The sequence below is a fragment of the Melanostigma gelatinosum genome (assembly GCF_949748355.1).
Source record: "Melanostigma gelatinosum genome assembly, chromosome: 21".
Classification (NCBI taxonomy): Eukaryota; Metazoa; Chordata; class Actinopteri; order Perciformes; family Zoarcidae; genus Melanostigma; species Melanostigma gelatinosum.
The window spans coordinates 1402206-1416506 of NC_136654.1; the positions used below are offsets into that span (position 1 = coordinate 1402206).

General features: G+C 47.1%; 1 protein-coding gene across 2 annotated transcripts; it reads right to left on the reverse strand.

The window, feature by feature from the left end:
• Positions 1 to 1337: 1337 nt before the first annotated feature.
• On the reverse strand, positions 1338 to 13005 carry st6galnac (ST6 (alpha-N-acetyl-neuraminyl-2,3-beta-galactosyl-1,3)-N-acetylgalactosaminide alpha-2,6-sialyltransferase). 2 transcript variants are annotated; one of them, XM_079292951.1, is made up of 10 exons: positions 12865 to 13005; positions 11335 to 11694; positions 7482 to 7734; positions 6177 to 6342; positions 5484 to 5658; positions 5055 to 5193; positions 4252 to 4355; positions 3729 to 3812; positions 3426 to 3525; positions 1338 to 3051 (listed from the first exon to the last, which is right to left on the reverse strand). In XM_079292951.1, the coding sequence occupies exons 2-10, from the start codon at positions 11484 to 11486 to the stop codon at positions 2881 to 2883; spliced, it is 1344 nt and encodes a 447-aa protein (XP_079149077.1). In that variant the 5' UTR covers positions 11487 to 11694; positions 12865 to 13005; the 3' UTR covers positions 1338 to 2880. The 2 variants fall into 2 exon arrangements, with proteins under 2 accessions (XP_079149077.1, XP_079149076.1); XM_079292950.1 differs by having other exon boundaries at positions 7482 to 7737.
• Between the last annotated feature and the right edge of the window lie 1296 nt (positions 13006 to 14301).

Here is a 14301-nt window from a genome sequence, read left to right on the forward strand (position 1 = left end):
GTGCACTGATGGAGAAGCACCAGCTACAGAGATCTGGACCTTTTCACATCTCACTCTGGTGCACTGACCGGGTTCCACCACTAGGAGGCAGCAGTCAGTAACTCATGTCTGAGGGACAGCAGCCCCCCCCCCCCCTCAGCTTCTCAATCTTTTACTTTCTATACAATGAATACAAGTGCAGACATGGAAGCTGCTTTCTGTGCTGTTTATTTATTCAAACCTCGTTTTTAAAGGCTGCGATCACGGATCAGAGCTCAGCTTGATGCAAAGGCCCTTCCATCATACGTGAGCACATGTTGAAGTCCACGCTGTCACGGAGGAGCAACAGCCCACATTGGTTATCACAGAGGGGCAAGACACCAAATCTACTTCTCTCAACTAACAAACATAAAACCTTCATCGTGGAACAAAACGCATCAAGTGGAAGTTGATGCAGCATCCAGACCTTCAGCATCAGGACCCGTTTGATTTTCACCTGAAAAGACGTGAACTTAGTAGAATGGGATCCACATCGTGCAATGAATCCAAAAGCATCTATTTATATCTCCGAGACAGAAAGCCTGATGTTGCAGGCCTGTGGCTGCACACTACCAACTACAGTATGTAATTGTAGCCTCCTGCTGCCAGACGTCTTGGCATCGCTGCAGCCCGACTCATGCACTCTGAAGCAGCAGCCCCCCCGACCACACCATGCACATCTGGCTGTGTGCGTCTCCCTCAGAGCCACGCAGAAGAGGTCACGAGGTCACTCCGTGCTTCAGTGTGTTACTACGGAGAGCTTGTGATCTCCTCTCTCTCTCTGGATCTTCATCAGTTTGCCAAATGAAAATGAATGAAAAGGTGAATTGTTAAAACGACAGTCAGCCACTGATGAACCCTCCGAGTGTTGAATGATAGAAGCGTTAGCACACAGCTGACGCCTGAACACACATTCTGAGAACGACGGCCTCAACCTTTTTATCAAGGTCTGACTTCCTGTTTCCTGTTGTGACCAAGAGAGCTTCAGGTCCGAGATTTCTAATCATCAACTCTTTCCAGGAAACTTGCAAAGAGTTGATTATGAATTTGGCACCAATGACAGGAAATTAGAGATTTTAGACATTTGAGGTTTGCTTTTGATCTTCAGAGAAGTTTCTTTACACACACACACACACACACACACACACACACACAGAATTTAAAATTGCCTGTAGACTCATCACAGAAAATGGATTGAATTCAGTAAACGTGTGCCAAATTGCGACAAGTTACAACAGTTCATTTCTGGAAAATGATCCCAAATGATGGAACCAGACCAACCAAAAAAAATGAAAGAATCACAAACCAGCCGATAGAATCACAGTTTAGTTTATACAGATTATAAAATGGTCAAAACCAAAAATTGCAGCATAAAGTTAACCCCTTCCCGGTTTGCACTTTGTCAGAATACGAGCCCACACTTCAGTCCACTGTCTGGGTGTGTGTGGATTCCACAAACAGTAAATGTTAAATACAAATGTTCTCTGATCTGCAGCTCGTCTTTGGTTTCTTCTCCATCTCAGACCTCCAGCGCGTCGTCGTTATCACAAGAACATCTGATATTACTGCCGAGGACGTGATGAGAGTCCAGTTGGAGGTCGAGTAGCAACAATAAATCTGGAGGCGCTTTGGCCCATCGGTGCCCCGGCTCACAGGAGTCCAGGTGCAGATTCCACCAGACGGGTCCTTGGAAACCACCACGAAATCCACAACAGAGTGAAAATGACTTCCCGCTTTGTGTCGCTGTGGAAACGTCCAGAACCAGCTCAGAAATGTCCACCTCAGCAGCAACCAAACCACCGAGTCACATTTATCCTTTTCAACCTTTTCAACGTCACGCTGTGGAACCTCGTGGCAGAAAGTACACGCGTGTGCTTTAAGAAGTCACAAAACAAATAAATGACGTCGCTTTAACTCAATACACTTTCAGGTTCAAATGCTTTTCTTAGTAAGCTCTTTAGTCACACTTAGTGTCACACACACACACACACACACACACACACGGCCAGCAGGGCTCTGACCGTCTATTTAGGGCGGGGAGACGGATATTTTAAGAAAGCAGCGAACTCAATTGCAGGCTTGTCAGCGCGCTGCATCACACGGACTGGACTTTGACTCACACGGGCCGATCGTGTGACACGTGATTCGTCTGGGTGAAGGGCGGCTTTTGTTCCAATCGCCGTTTAAAAGGTTGTCTACACGACATTAGTTCAGCAGCAAACATCTGTGCGAGGCTACAGAGGAGGGATGAGGATGAAGTGTTGAAGTCAGCGTCGCACTGGCTCCCTAAAGACGACGGCAGCGTCCCTCGCGAGGCTGCGGCCATGTTGAGCGAATAGATCCGACTTTAGAGTCGAGCACCGAGACGCGGCGTAAGAAGGCCGATGAGCCGGTGGAGCCTTCAACACCAGGCGATCGCATGTAAAGACAGAGAACAAAGAGACGCCGTGCAGAGTTCCTCCTCAATGAGAGGAACTGAGTGAGCCAACGCAAACAAAGGGCGACGCCTCCTCAGCACAAGTGCACAGGCAGCAGTGTGTCACTCAATAGAAACAGTTTAAAAAGAGCTGATCTCACCCTCACCCGAATCCTTTGGACCCACAAATCACCCAAAAGTTGATTTAAATGTTTCGTAACAAATACTAAAAAAAAATGTAAATAAAGAAGTAAGTGTCCATGCTGAACAATAACCGCAGCGTCAACAACAAAGACTCCTCGTTTGCTTCAGAAGAAGGAAACTTCTTTTCTTCTTGCTTTGCTCAGTTCAGAGTCTTGAACAAAAGGTTCGTCCCTCTTTGGACTTCCTGTCTGCTGGTAAGCCGCGTGCCGACGGGTCGCCGTGGTTACCCGGTCGACCTGGATTCACGCGTGCATGTAGAGTCGTATGAGGCCCGCCTGGTGCAGCTGCTGCCACAGAGCCATCTCCATACGCATGTCGTGGTTGGCGAAGAAGCCCACTGGGTGGTAGGTGCTGTCGTAGTAGTGGTCCGAGTAGTTCCTGTAGTCCGGGGTCATGAACCCGTACGCGCTCACCTTCATGAACACAAGAAGCAAGAGCTGCAGTCAGGATGAAACAAACCCCGTCATGTGAGAAATCTAATCTTTGAACAGCTTTATGTCGTGTTTTAACAGCTTCTTGTTATTCCCCACACAGGTAGAGAAAGCGTGAAGACTCTGATCTGAGGGGATCTCTGCCATCTAACTCATGAAGCATACATTCTGCCACGGCAGAACAACGTTCATGTTCCCCGAGTTCCTGGCAGCACCAAGTCAAGGCTGCACAAGTTCAGAGGATTCACAAGGCCGGCTGCAACACATCCTCACGCTATCAGGCGAGTGCAGCCGCGTCCCACAGTGAAGGAGCGGCTGACATGGAGCAGTGAAGCGCAGTAATGATGCATTCAAACCTGGTCGCAGGCGTGCAGCGCCGCCAGCAGCATCACGGCACCTGTCGACGGACGGTACATGTTCTTATATCTGGTTTTCAGAATGCCGGAACGAAGGAATCTGAAACAGAAAAAGTCAAACAACCCGACATCATTACATCTGCAGCGTCGGGGGTTAAAAGCTGCACAAACTCCGTGAGTGGGGGAACTCCCCCTCTGCAGCTCACTCTGGTTTCAGCCTCCCGCTTCTCTTTCAATCTCACTTCCAACTATTTGAAAGGTGAGCCCGGCCTTTCAGTCGGTCCACCTGCTCATTTGGCTCACCTGTTCCTGAGGTAACGGAGGAAGTCGGGGTGGTACATCTTCAGCTTCTCCGCTGACACGTCCTCTCCAAAGTACCTGGATGGACTGTGGGATCAAATACATCACATTGTGTGACATGAAGAGTAGAAGATGAAACAGTGTGAATGTTTACTGTACATATCTTTCTCTAGACGGCCACAAGGGCTGCAACACTTGACCGGGTGTGACTATGGAAGTGGTAGAGATGACACGGTGAGGTTTGAAGTCTTCCGTTGGTGAAGCAACAGCACGGAGCGCTGCCCCGCTGCCTCCCTGCCCCGCTGCCCCGCTGCCTCCCTGCCCCCCTGCCCCCCTGCCTCGCTGCCCCCTGCCCCCCTGCCCCCCTGCCCCGCTGCCCCGCTGCCTCCCTGCCCCCTGCCCCCCTGCCCCGCTGCCTCCCTGCCCCCTGCCCCCCTGCCCCGCTGCCCCCCTGCCTCGCTGCCCCCTGCCCCCTGCCCCCCTGCCCCCCTGCCCCGCTGCCCCCTGCCCCCCTGCCCTGGCTTACTCTTTGTCCTTCTCACGTCCTCTCTCCACGAGACGGTGTGTCGCTGCAGCCTTCATCATCAGGTAATCGCGGTCGTGATCCGGCAGAAAAACGTAGCGCGTTTCCTGTTGGAGAGCACACGGTAGAGTAACCGTACGAGACCTCACGTAAAGTGGTGCTTGGACCCCAGCTTGTAGTCACGAACAGGTTCGAAAGATAAACACAGAGAAGGACGCACCAACATCATTTGACACGATGAGGAGAACAGGGTTCTGTATTCGTTCAGGCACCAGGTCTGACGGTGAAATGTGGTTTGGGACTCGATATAAAAGTCACATGTTCAAAATAAACTTCCGTCTTTACAGGAAACAAGGCAGTTAGCTCGAGGAGAAGATTGTGTTTTGGGTTCAAATAAGCAGAGCAGAAGAGTTACTGAAGTGCAGACGTTATGTGACCAATAACCAACGTCTCCTGATCAAAGACCGCTTTCTGTTTGACCCAGGCGCCGCCATACTTCCTTCAGTCTCTGTACCTCCTGATCACGATCACGTGGATTACAGACAAAGTCATTTTGTGGGACATCTGCAAAATGAGAGCGCATTCGTTTATGCGGTTTATCTACGAACGCCGTATGAGAGCAGCCTGCACGGAGTCATGAAGCCCAAATACAAAAGAATAAACAGAAAAAGAAAAGTTTCCTACTTGCAGAAAAAAACTAAAAAAAAATTGCTAAAACAAGACCAAAAGAATAATATGAATACTGAATAAATGATACAGAATTTAAGCATTTTATGGAGGAAAGACTTTGAATTGTGGGTCCTCACTTTAGACTGAGGGGGTCCTCTGAAGCCGGCGCCGGCGTAGGCCCTCATGGAGTTCATCATCGTGTTGGTGGAGAAGGTGTAGTGGGTGGTCCGAGACCCCACGTCCTGCTCAAAGCCCTCAATGATCGCCCCGTTGGTCCTGAAGAGACACAAGTGTCCACAAACAGATGAAAACACACAAACGTCCTGGTAGTCGGTCCTGTAAATCTTCCTTTAATCGCACGGAGGACGTCTGCTATGCTCACTGTGTGTGGAGACCCTGAATCTCACACACACACACACACACACACACACACACACACACACACACCTCGAGACATTTGTACATGTTAGTAGCGTATTAAAAGCTGCTTAGAGGACAAAAACATGCGGCTTCAGAAACCAACAAAAGCACAAGAGCCTTGAGTGGACGCTCTCGACAGCGTCTACCTGAAGACGTAGTGGTGAGCGTCGATCTCCTTCCCTTTCTTCGAACCCTTCAGGACGCCACCGTTCCCCACCGCAGCGCAGCGGATGCACTCAGACTTATTGCTGCGATCCGGCCAGTCGTCCAACAGCTGCCAGCTAGACGTTGAGTTGAGGACGGACAGAGTTTCCACCAACGCTGACAGACAGACAAACCAATCACAGCATGACTCTGGATGAGCTTCATTCAACACAGCATCACAAACAATCCTTCAATCACGAGGAAAAGATTGAGCTGCTGATTCTGTCTGTGCATCCGCCCACAGACGTGATTGTCTGAAAGAAAAGAGTAGGCCCACATGTCCTCAAATACCCACAATGCTTTGCTTCTGTCTGGGTACATTTGGAACGTGAGAGCAGATAATCAGCTTTTGACGTCCATTTGGTTCATTCTTTTGTTTTTTTACATTGTGAGGTCGTGTTTTTGTACGAACCCCAGGAAGAGGAGTTTCTACTGATGATGGAGATTGCAGGATAATAACAAATTAGAATTAAAATTTAAGTCTTTTGGGAATTTGATAAACTGCAAATTAAAAATATAAAATAAAACACAATAACATTTTTAAAAAAAACATAAAATAACATTTTAATAAATTAAAAAGTTTAATAAAATATGAAAAAAACAAATCAAAAAATGTAGAAAAAGCAAAAGCTCACTCTTGTAATCGAGCTCCCCCCAGCCATGAGCTCCTGGGTACCGGCTCAGGCGCTGGTGCTGTTCAGGAGTGACGTGTCCGGCCCACTGCAGGACCGCAATGTGTTCCAGGAACCGGCCACCAAATGCCGTCTTTGTGACCCGACTTCTGATATTGTCTGGGCATTGCTGAGGGAGGCAGGTGACACATGGCCTCGTTATCAAACCACATACAGGAAGCACCTTCTCCACGCGCCGCAGAGGACTCAGCAGCAACAAACAGTTGTGTCCCACATCAGCATCAGTAGTTCCACTTGGCAGGTTCAGGCTCTCACTGGAGCTAATCATCTAGGACTGACACGCTCACAACAAGAGCTTTCAACCCCTGAGAGACATATTCATGATGAAATTTACATGCACACATTTTGCTGACGCATTAAATATGAAACCACATGAGGGCAAAACAAGTACCAACATGGCAACGCACGCATGGGAAGACCTCATCTCGTCAACTGCGTTCTCTGTGGAATGGATCATCAGCCTGTGTGCACTCTCCTCTTCAGTAACAGCTCCAAACCTCAACGGCAGCTGAACCGAGCTCACTGGAGAACAGCGTGTGCACGGCAGGAAACGGACCACGTTGATGCGTTGCTTTGTTAAGCTCTTACAGAGGTCTGGTTCAAAGGTTCAAAGACTTTGAGGCGGATTTGAGTTCCGTCCGGCGGGTTTTCTTCCCCGGTGGACCATCTGACAGATGGACAAAGACATGTGGCGTTGATGACACATTCAGGGTGGGAGCGGGAGAAAGCAAGAGCCGGGCCGAAGGAGGCGTGGCTGTGTTTCCTATCAGGCGTTCACTGCAAACACAGACCCACCCAGCCGCCCTATGACAGCATCTCCAGCCCCATGACGAAAACCAGAAGCGTGCGACCATCTGAAGCGCTGATGCTCCACATGTCCTCAACATCATGTGACTCAGGTCACAAGTTTACAAGGTAGAAATCACAACTCTCACCACCAAACCATGAGGAATATTTACATGTTTTCAAATCTCCAGTGGGGTATTTTTGCCATTAATTGGAGGATAAGATAAAAATCAACAATTAACTGATCCAACCAGCAAGTAGTGACTGTTTCAAAGCCTGATGGTGAATCAATTTGTCTCATTTAGCGGCTAGCTAGCTTTTTAATCTGACAGGAACTGGACTGAAAGAAACATGTTTAATTTCCTACAAATAATAAATCAAAGATGGAATAAAAAGGTGCTGTAATCACATAAACAAAGCAGTGAGAGGTCTGCACCAATGAAATCCAAACAAGTGACCAACCGTTAGTGGCGGGATGTCTTCACTCATGTAAGTGTCTCCGATGAACGGAGGTTCTGTTGGCCCGTCTGCCTGGACGAGCTGCAGCATCGGGGGGCCTTTGGTCCTGGTTCCGTCCGCTTCATCGGTCCTAGAACTGGACTTGGAGACATCCGGGGCGTTGTTCTCTGCTGGTTTGTGTTGAGCGGCCGGAGGGGGACGGGTCCACTGGTCTCTGCTGGTCTCTCGGTCAAGAGGCTCCTCAGAGTCTCGTGAGCTGCTGTGGAAGACGGAACAAGAGTACACACACACACACACACACACACACACACACACACACACACACACACACACACACACACACACACACACACACACACACACACACACACACACACACACACACACACACACACACACACACACACACACACACACACACATTTTAGTTTCTTACACTGATATTTGTACTCGTTTTTAATCGAATGTTAGGTGCATTTGCATTTATTTTTACGATATTTAATGTCTTCCTCAGCTGCTCTCAGATCTCACCTCCGTGTGTGTCGTCAGTATAACTTCTTAATACTTCATTTATCTTTACTCTATTGTTGTGTTTCCTATTGCTGTAATCTTTGATCGATCTCTGTCACAGAGATTATGAAAGTTCCATCTCACCACATCTCATCTGTGTTCCTGACTCGGGTTAGATAAGAGGATTGATGAGAATAATAAACTTCATTTTTAAAGCTCCTTTAGTGCAAGAAATGCAGCACAAGGCTTTACAATAAAGTAAGACAGATGTAGAAGCAAACGCAGACCGTCCCAATTAATCACATCACACGAATCCACACCCGGTATTTACACGGAACTGACGGACTGAGAAGGTCAGGGTGTAACCTCACTGCAGGTCTTACCAGAGTCCAGTGCAAACAGAGACACAGATAACAATAGAAGTTGAAAAGATTAGGATTGGTACCCATGTTTACCACGAGCACACAAGAAATATAATAACAAATAAAGTAAAATGAAACATTTTAAAAGAAGCGCAAAGAAGACTTTCAGGCCTTTTACAGTTCGTTAAAAGCTGAAGTGAAGAGGTCAGTATTTAAAAAATATAAATGTCCAATAGCTTTGGGGCTTAATAACTGACAAAGTCAGCAGCTACTTAGCTTAGCATAGGCAGTGGAACCAGTGGGGAACAGCTAGCCTGGCTCAGTCGGATCCTCAACGCTGTGCATCTTCTTTGTTTACAGCGTTGCAGGTTCTGGCTGAGGGATTAGCTTTCAGCAGCTCAGCCATTTCCCCGTTTCCTGCCCTTATGCTAAGCTAAGCTAAGCGACTGCTCACTCCGAAATCACATACAACGGACAGATGTGTGGTATCCATCTGACTAAGGAAGCAAAAATTCATATTCCCTGAATATCTAACGACTGCTTCAAATGTGTTATTGTAGATTATTGTATTTTAATTGACAGATTAATTTTACCGTTGGGCGCCTCTGTGGCTAAAAACCACAAGGGGTAAATCAACCCTTTAATTAAGTTAATAACTTTCCACACTAACACGTTAATCACGTGAGGATCTGAGGTTTATTTTGAAAAGTACGCTGATTTATGACTCCCACTGCATAACTTGGAAAACATATTGCAGACATGAAGAAGAGGGAGGAGGCTGCATTTCGTCTGAGATATTTAATGTTTGTGTGCTCAACTAACTCAAGGTTCACTTCCTAGCTTTTACAGGTTCGACTCATCTTTCCCTCGGCAGGTGGGAGCTGTCAGCAGGTATGAACCTTAAGGGGGAGGGAGTTGAGGAAGGCAGCGAGATGCAGCTGAAAGTTCCAGAAAAAGCCAGTGAGTGGACCCTGGTTTAAGATTTGCTGTTGTGACCTTATCTTTATCCCATTGTTGACCTTTTATAGTCGCCCTGATGCACCAGATGCTGCTGCTGCCGTCACCCTCATGAAAGATGCCAACGAGGCACAAATGCAATAAAGCGGCTGAATTGAAGGGTAAATGGAGCTCGTTAACGTTGAACAAAGATCAAAGGTCGACCTGCAGACGGGACAGGAAGTCAGGAAGATTAAGTTACAATGTTTTACTTTTTCATTTACTAAAATAATATCTATATCTATTAAATGATTGAATAAGTCATTATGTTTGGAGTGATGCAGGGTAAAATATTTTATTTATTTATTATGATGAAAAATGAATTGTATTGAAGATTAAAAATAGAAAAATGTATCTTTATTTTCCATTTTTTATGTTTTTCCCACTAAACAATGATTTCACTGTTCTTTTGTCCCGTGACTATTTAATACATATTCTAATATTGAAATTGAAAACGGTGTCCTGAATATAGTTCTATAGTAATAGATTAGTTTTATAAACTATGTTTATTTGAATATTAAAATGTATTTTATTTTCTAAATGTAAAAGAATCCTCCGTCCATTAAAAACATGGAGGTCTGCTCCTTCAAAAGCAGCTTCAGAAGGGAAGTGAGGAGGACACTGAAATTAAAGAACAGCTCCTCGAGGCCCAAGCCGACCCGTCAGTGTCTGGAACGGACCTTTGACAAACAGCCATCTTTTCCATCTCTGTCCCCTGAACTTCATGCGTTGTATCTGGAGCTGCTGGCTCTTACAGCTGGCGCGCTGCCCGATACAACAAAGCTTACGCTTCACAGAGGCGTGGAAGAAACTGTGTGGCTCCTTTGTTAAAACCACAATGACTCAATGAGAGAGGGAATAAGTGCTGCTGACAGACAAGTACATCGTACCACTCGTGATCCAGATCAGGGGAGAGGACGTCCTCGTCCAAAGGTCCTGAACACCAAATAATGTCTCAACTCGAGTCATGATGTAGTCCCATGTACAGTGAACAACAGTTGTATTAACGTCTGTATGTCGTCAACATCTGACTGTCAAAGCAAGTAAAGAAAGTTCAGTTGAACTGGATTCATTATAAATAATATACTCCAATGATAAATAACTCTTCTCTTATTTCAAGTAACATGTAGGCTGGATTAAAACATTGAATACACATCAGTAAGCTTTGGAAAAATGTGACTCTTAAAATACTTAACTTTAGAGAAATGAATGTAACTGAATTGTGTTTGTCCTGCAGCTTCAGATTCAGTTCATTCAGGTGTGAAGTGGTGAATCAAAGACGCCACGATATCCATATGATCCTCATCTTCTAATAAGGGCTTTCTGTGTGTTGTTAAACAGATTGTTTCAGCTCGATTCTCTCTGTTAACATCATTGTTAGGATTCTGATCGTTTTGGGCTCTTAGATCGTTTATGTTTTGTACCTTCATGTCAGAGGTGAGTGGGTTCACATGACCGTTTCTAAACTCACTCCATAGTCTCTGAACATACAGTATGACGCACACTGCTTTAGAACTGAAGAATGAAAACAAACCATGACTGAAGACTGTACATTCGTGGTGAAAGACTCTTTAATCTCTGGTCTCTCTGGTCTCTCTGGTCTCTCTGGTCTCTCTGGTCTCTCTGGTCTCTCTGGTCTCTCTGGTCTCGCTGGTTGTCAGTGGGCGGGTTCAGTGGGATTTGTGTTAACTTTAACTTGGATTGTTGCTTATTGAGCCAGGATTTTTAAATGATTTGTTTTGCAGCTTTAAGGTTCTGGTTTCGTAGGAGGTGTAACCCTTTGATATCATGAATCACTTTGCACTATGGGAAGTGTAGAATCCAGTGTTTTTGCAACTTTCCTCAAACTAGGGGCTAAAAGTCGGCCTCTGGCCTCTCTGCATTCATTTTGATGTTCTGATTTTATCCAAGTCTCTGGTCACCTGCAGCGTCTCCTCTTATAACCTTACATTGTATTGCATCATCACGTACAGGTCCGTACGGCTCACCTCTCGTTCGTTCCCCGTATGAAGCCCTGGAGATGTCTGAAGGGCACCATGGACCAGGACAGAGGACCGTCCAGGCTCACGCACAGCATGTAGACGCACAGCAGGGAGCCGACGGCCACCACGCCGACCACCAGCCTCCGATGGAGCGCCATCCCCGTCAAGGAGCGAGCGAGCGTCGCCGCCAGGCCGCGTGTGCCGGTCCCGCTCTCAGGAACATGAGGCAGAAGACGGAAAGAAGAGGACGCTGTCCCGGCGAGGGACACTGTTGTTTTGGTCAGCCAGGCAAGGGGAAAGTGATGGTGGGGATTTAATTAGCCCACAATAGGTTCTGGGCTCCACTCTGAGCTTCTCTCAGCACAACTACAGCAGGAGAGGGAGACAGGAAGAGACACAGAGAGCTGGCACGAGGCAAAGACTTCATCTTTCAGCATCAACAGTCCCAAATAATCCCTTTTTAATGAAACCTTTTCTCATGCCCCTGAACACAAAGTGCACGGTCACACGCTTCATATCTTGCTGTGAGCCGCTCTTATTCATCTCCTCTCTGCACTGAAGGTACAGCAGAGGGAACACACAACAGAACGTACACGATTAACAGTGAGAGGAGCTGCAAGCGTTTCCTCGCTGTTTCTAAGCTGACAGAAGGAAAAAAACAGGAAAGTCAGCTGCAGCTGATGGGCAACTACAAATACAGAAAGCCAGAAAGCCCAATCTGACAGAAACCTGTGACGCGCCGGGTGTGGCTCAATGAGGCTCGCGTCCACTCTGAGCACCTGCCCGCTCCACTTCTCACCTCTTGGTGAGGCTAATAAACCGGCCCGAGGCCAGGCCCGAGGCCAGGCCCGAGGCCAGGCCCGAGGCCCGGCCCGTATATCTGCTCTCTGGACTTTCAAGTGAATTTTGAGGAGAAATCTACAGACAGCAGTGAAGTAAAACACCTAAATGTGTATTTGATCTCAGAGGAGCCGTGTCTTTGCTTTTCTTAAACCCATCAATCCTCCCAAGTAGACGCTTGATAACGATGTGAATCAGCAGAATAATAACGGCACGGACCACAATGCGAGTGATGGCGTTCCCCCCCCCCGGCCCATGTCCTCCTGACTGAGGCTAAAACGGGGGAATGGAAAGAATGTGTTGCAGCGATGCAGTGATAAACTCCGATCTCTGATAAGAGACACAACAGGGAAACTCTGGAGGAAGATATCTTTCCAATCAAAAAGACTTGAACTAAACAGTTGAAGTAAAGATTTCTACTTTCAATGAATGTCATAGAAGTGATTAAATAGTCTCTAATGTGGCTGACAAAGAGTCAGAGACTGAAATAAGAGGGGGAGGAGACCAGACATGCATCATGTGACAAACCATGACTCCGTCTCCTCCTTTCAGTCAGAGGACTCTACTCCTAGTGTGTGCCTCTCCTCTCGTCTAGCAGACAGTAAGCTCTTCACAATATCAGGTAAAGTAAAGAAGGTAAAGTAAAGAAGGTAAAGTAAAGAAGGTAAAGTAAAGAAGGAAAGCGCGTCCTCTCACCCGTAGAGTCTTCTGTGGTCTCAGTCCGTCCTTCACCGCCGCTACAATGAAGACTTATTCCTCTAAGTTGGTGAGCTCTGCTGCTCATATAGTGTGGAGCGCTGCACTGTATGGGCGGGACCATTGCGAAATGAGCAACAGCTGCTGGCAATTGGACAACCCCCCCTCAACTCCACTGCATGAGAGAGAGAGAGAGAGAGAGACAGAGACAGAGAGAGAGAGAGAGACAGAGACAGAGAGAGAGAGAGAGACCCACTCCAGGTTGCAATAAAGTCATGAGCAGCTCTGAGGATGTCTGCTATGCTCACAATGTGTGGAGACCCTGAATCTCTCTCTCTCTCACACACACACACACACACACACACACACACACACACACACACACACACACACACACACACACACACACACACACACACACACACACACACACACACACACACACACACACACACACACACACACACACGTAAAAGGTCAGGTGACAAGCAGGAACATGCAGACTGACACTTCCTCCACGCAGCTGACTCAGCTCTTTTAAAACCTCTTCCGTCGGTCAGCGGGGCCCTCCCAGCCGAGTGGGAGTCAATGGTCGTGGTGCCTCTCCGGGTTCTGGTTCCCTCTGTGGAAAGAAGGGATATTAGGCTGAAAGGAGAGACACGTTTCAGTACGCACCACCGGCTGCTTTGGCAGTCTGGAGGAAGTGAGCTAGCTGCAGGGTGAAAGAAAAAAAGAGAAGAAGAAAGTGGGTCAGCTCTGGACATTATTCCAGATGTATAGGCTGAAACATCCAGAGGTGGTTTTAACTTCCATAAAGGCAGCTCGTATTGTGCCAAAACATCAATTATCAAGAAACTGTTCAAGGTTTACAGACAATTCAGGAAGGAAGCGATGCATTTAAACGCTGCAGAAATGCTGTTAATGAATCACTTCAGGCTTCAAACCGCCAGCTCTTTGGGCTCATTGTTGGAATTCTCCAGCGTGTTGAGTGGATGTGACTGAAGACACTTCTTCGTCTCCCTCGACGCCGTGAGTTACGTCTGACGGAGCGAGGGATGATGAGGGCGGGGGACGGAAAACAAGCAAACAATTGTCTTGTTTCCCCAAAGCGAACAGAGACGAGGAACAAGCCTTTGTTCTTTGTTTTTATTCAGTCACCATCTGCACAGTTCAATTCAACCATCATCACCACGACCAACCATCACAACTAAACTAACAAGATGAAGATACGTGTTCGGCACAGAGGTTACACGTGCAGAGATGGATCACAACAGAACCAGAACTGTTGACAGCTGGAATGGTTTGTATACAAAGGTAAAAATGAATAAAAAAATATACAAAATAAACTTGTGTGTATCTGACACCACGAGGGTTGACTCAGGTCACAATGGGAGGACCGCTGGCGCACACACACACACACACACACACGCACGCACG

Bases quoted from the DNA above. Each gene is read 5' to 3' on its own strand.
- st6galnac (XM_079292950.1), bottom strand. From the start codon at position 11,486: ATGGCGCTCCATCGGAGGCTGGTGGTCGGCGTGGTGGCCGTCGGCTCC. The intron at 5,194-5,483 runs GTAGACGCTGTC...GTGTCTCTTCAG, and splicing joins GCTCACCACTACGTCTTCAG to GACCAACGGGGCGATCATTG. The intron at 3,052-3,425 runs GTTTGAATGCAT...GTGTTCATGAAG, and splicing joins CGCTGCACGCCTGCGACCAG to GTGAGCGCGTACGGGTTCAT.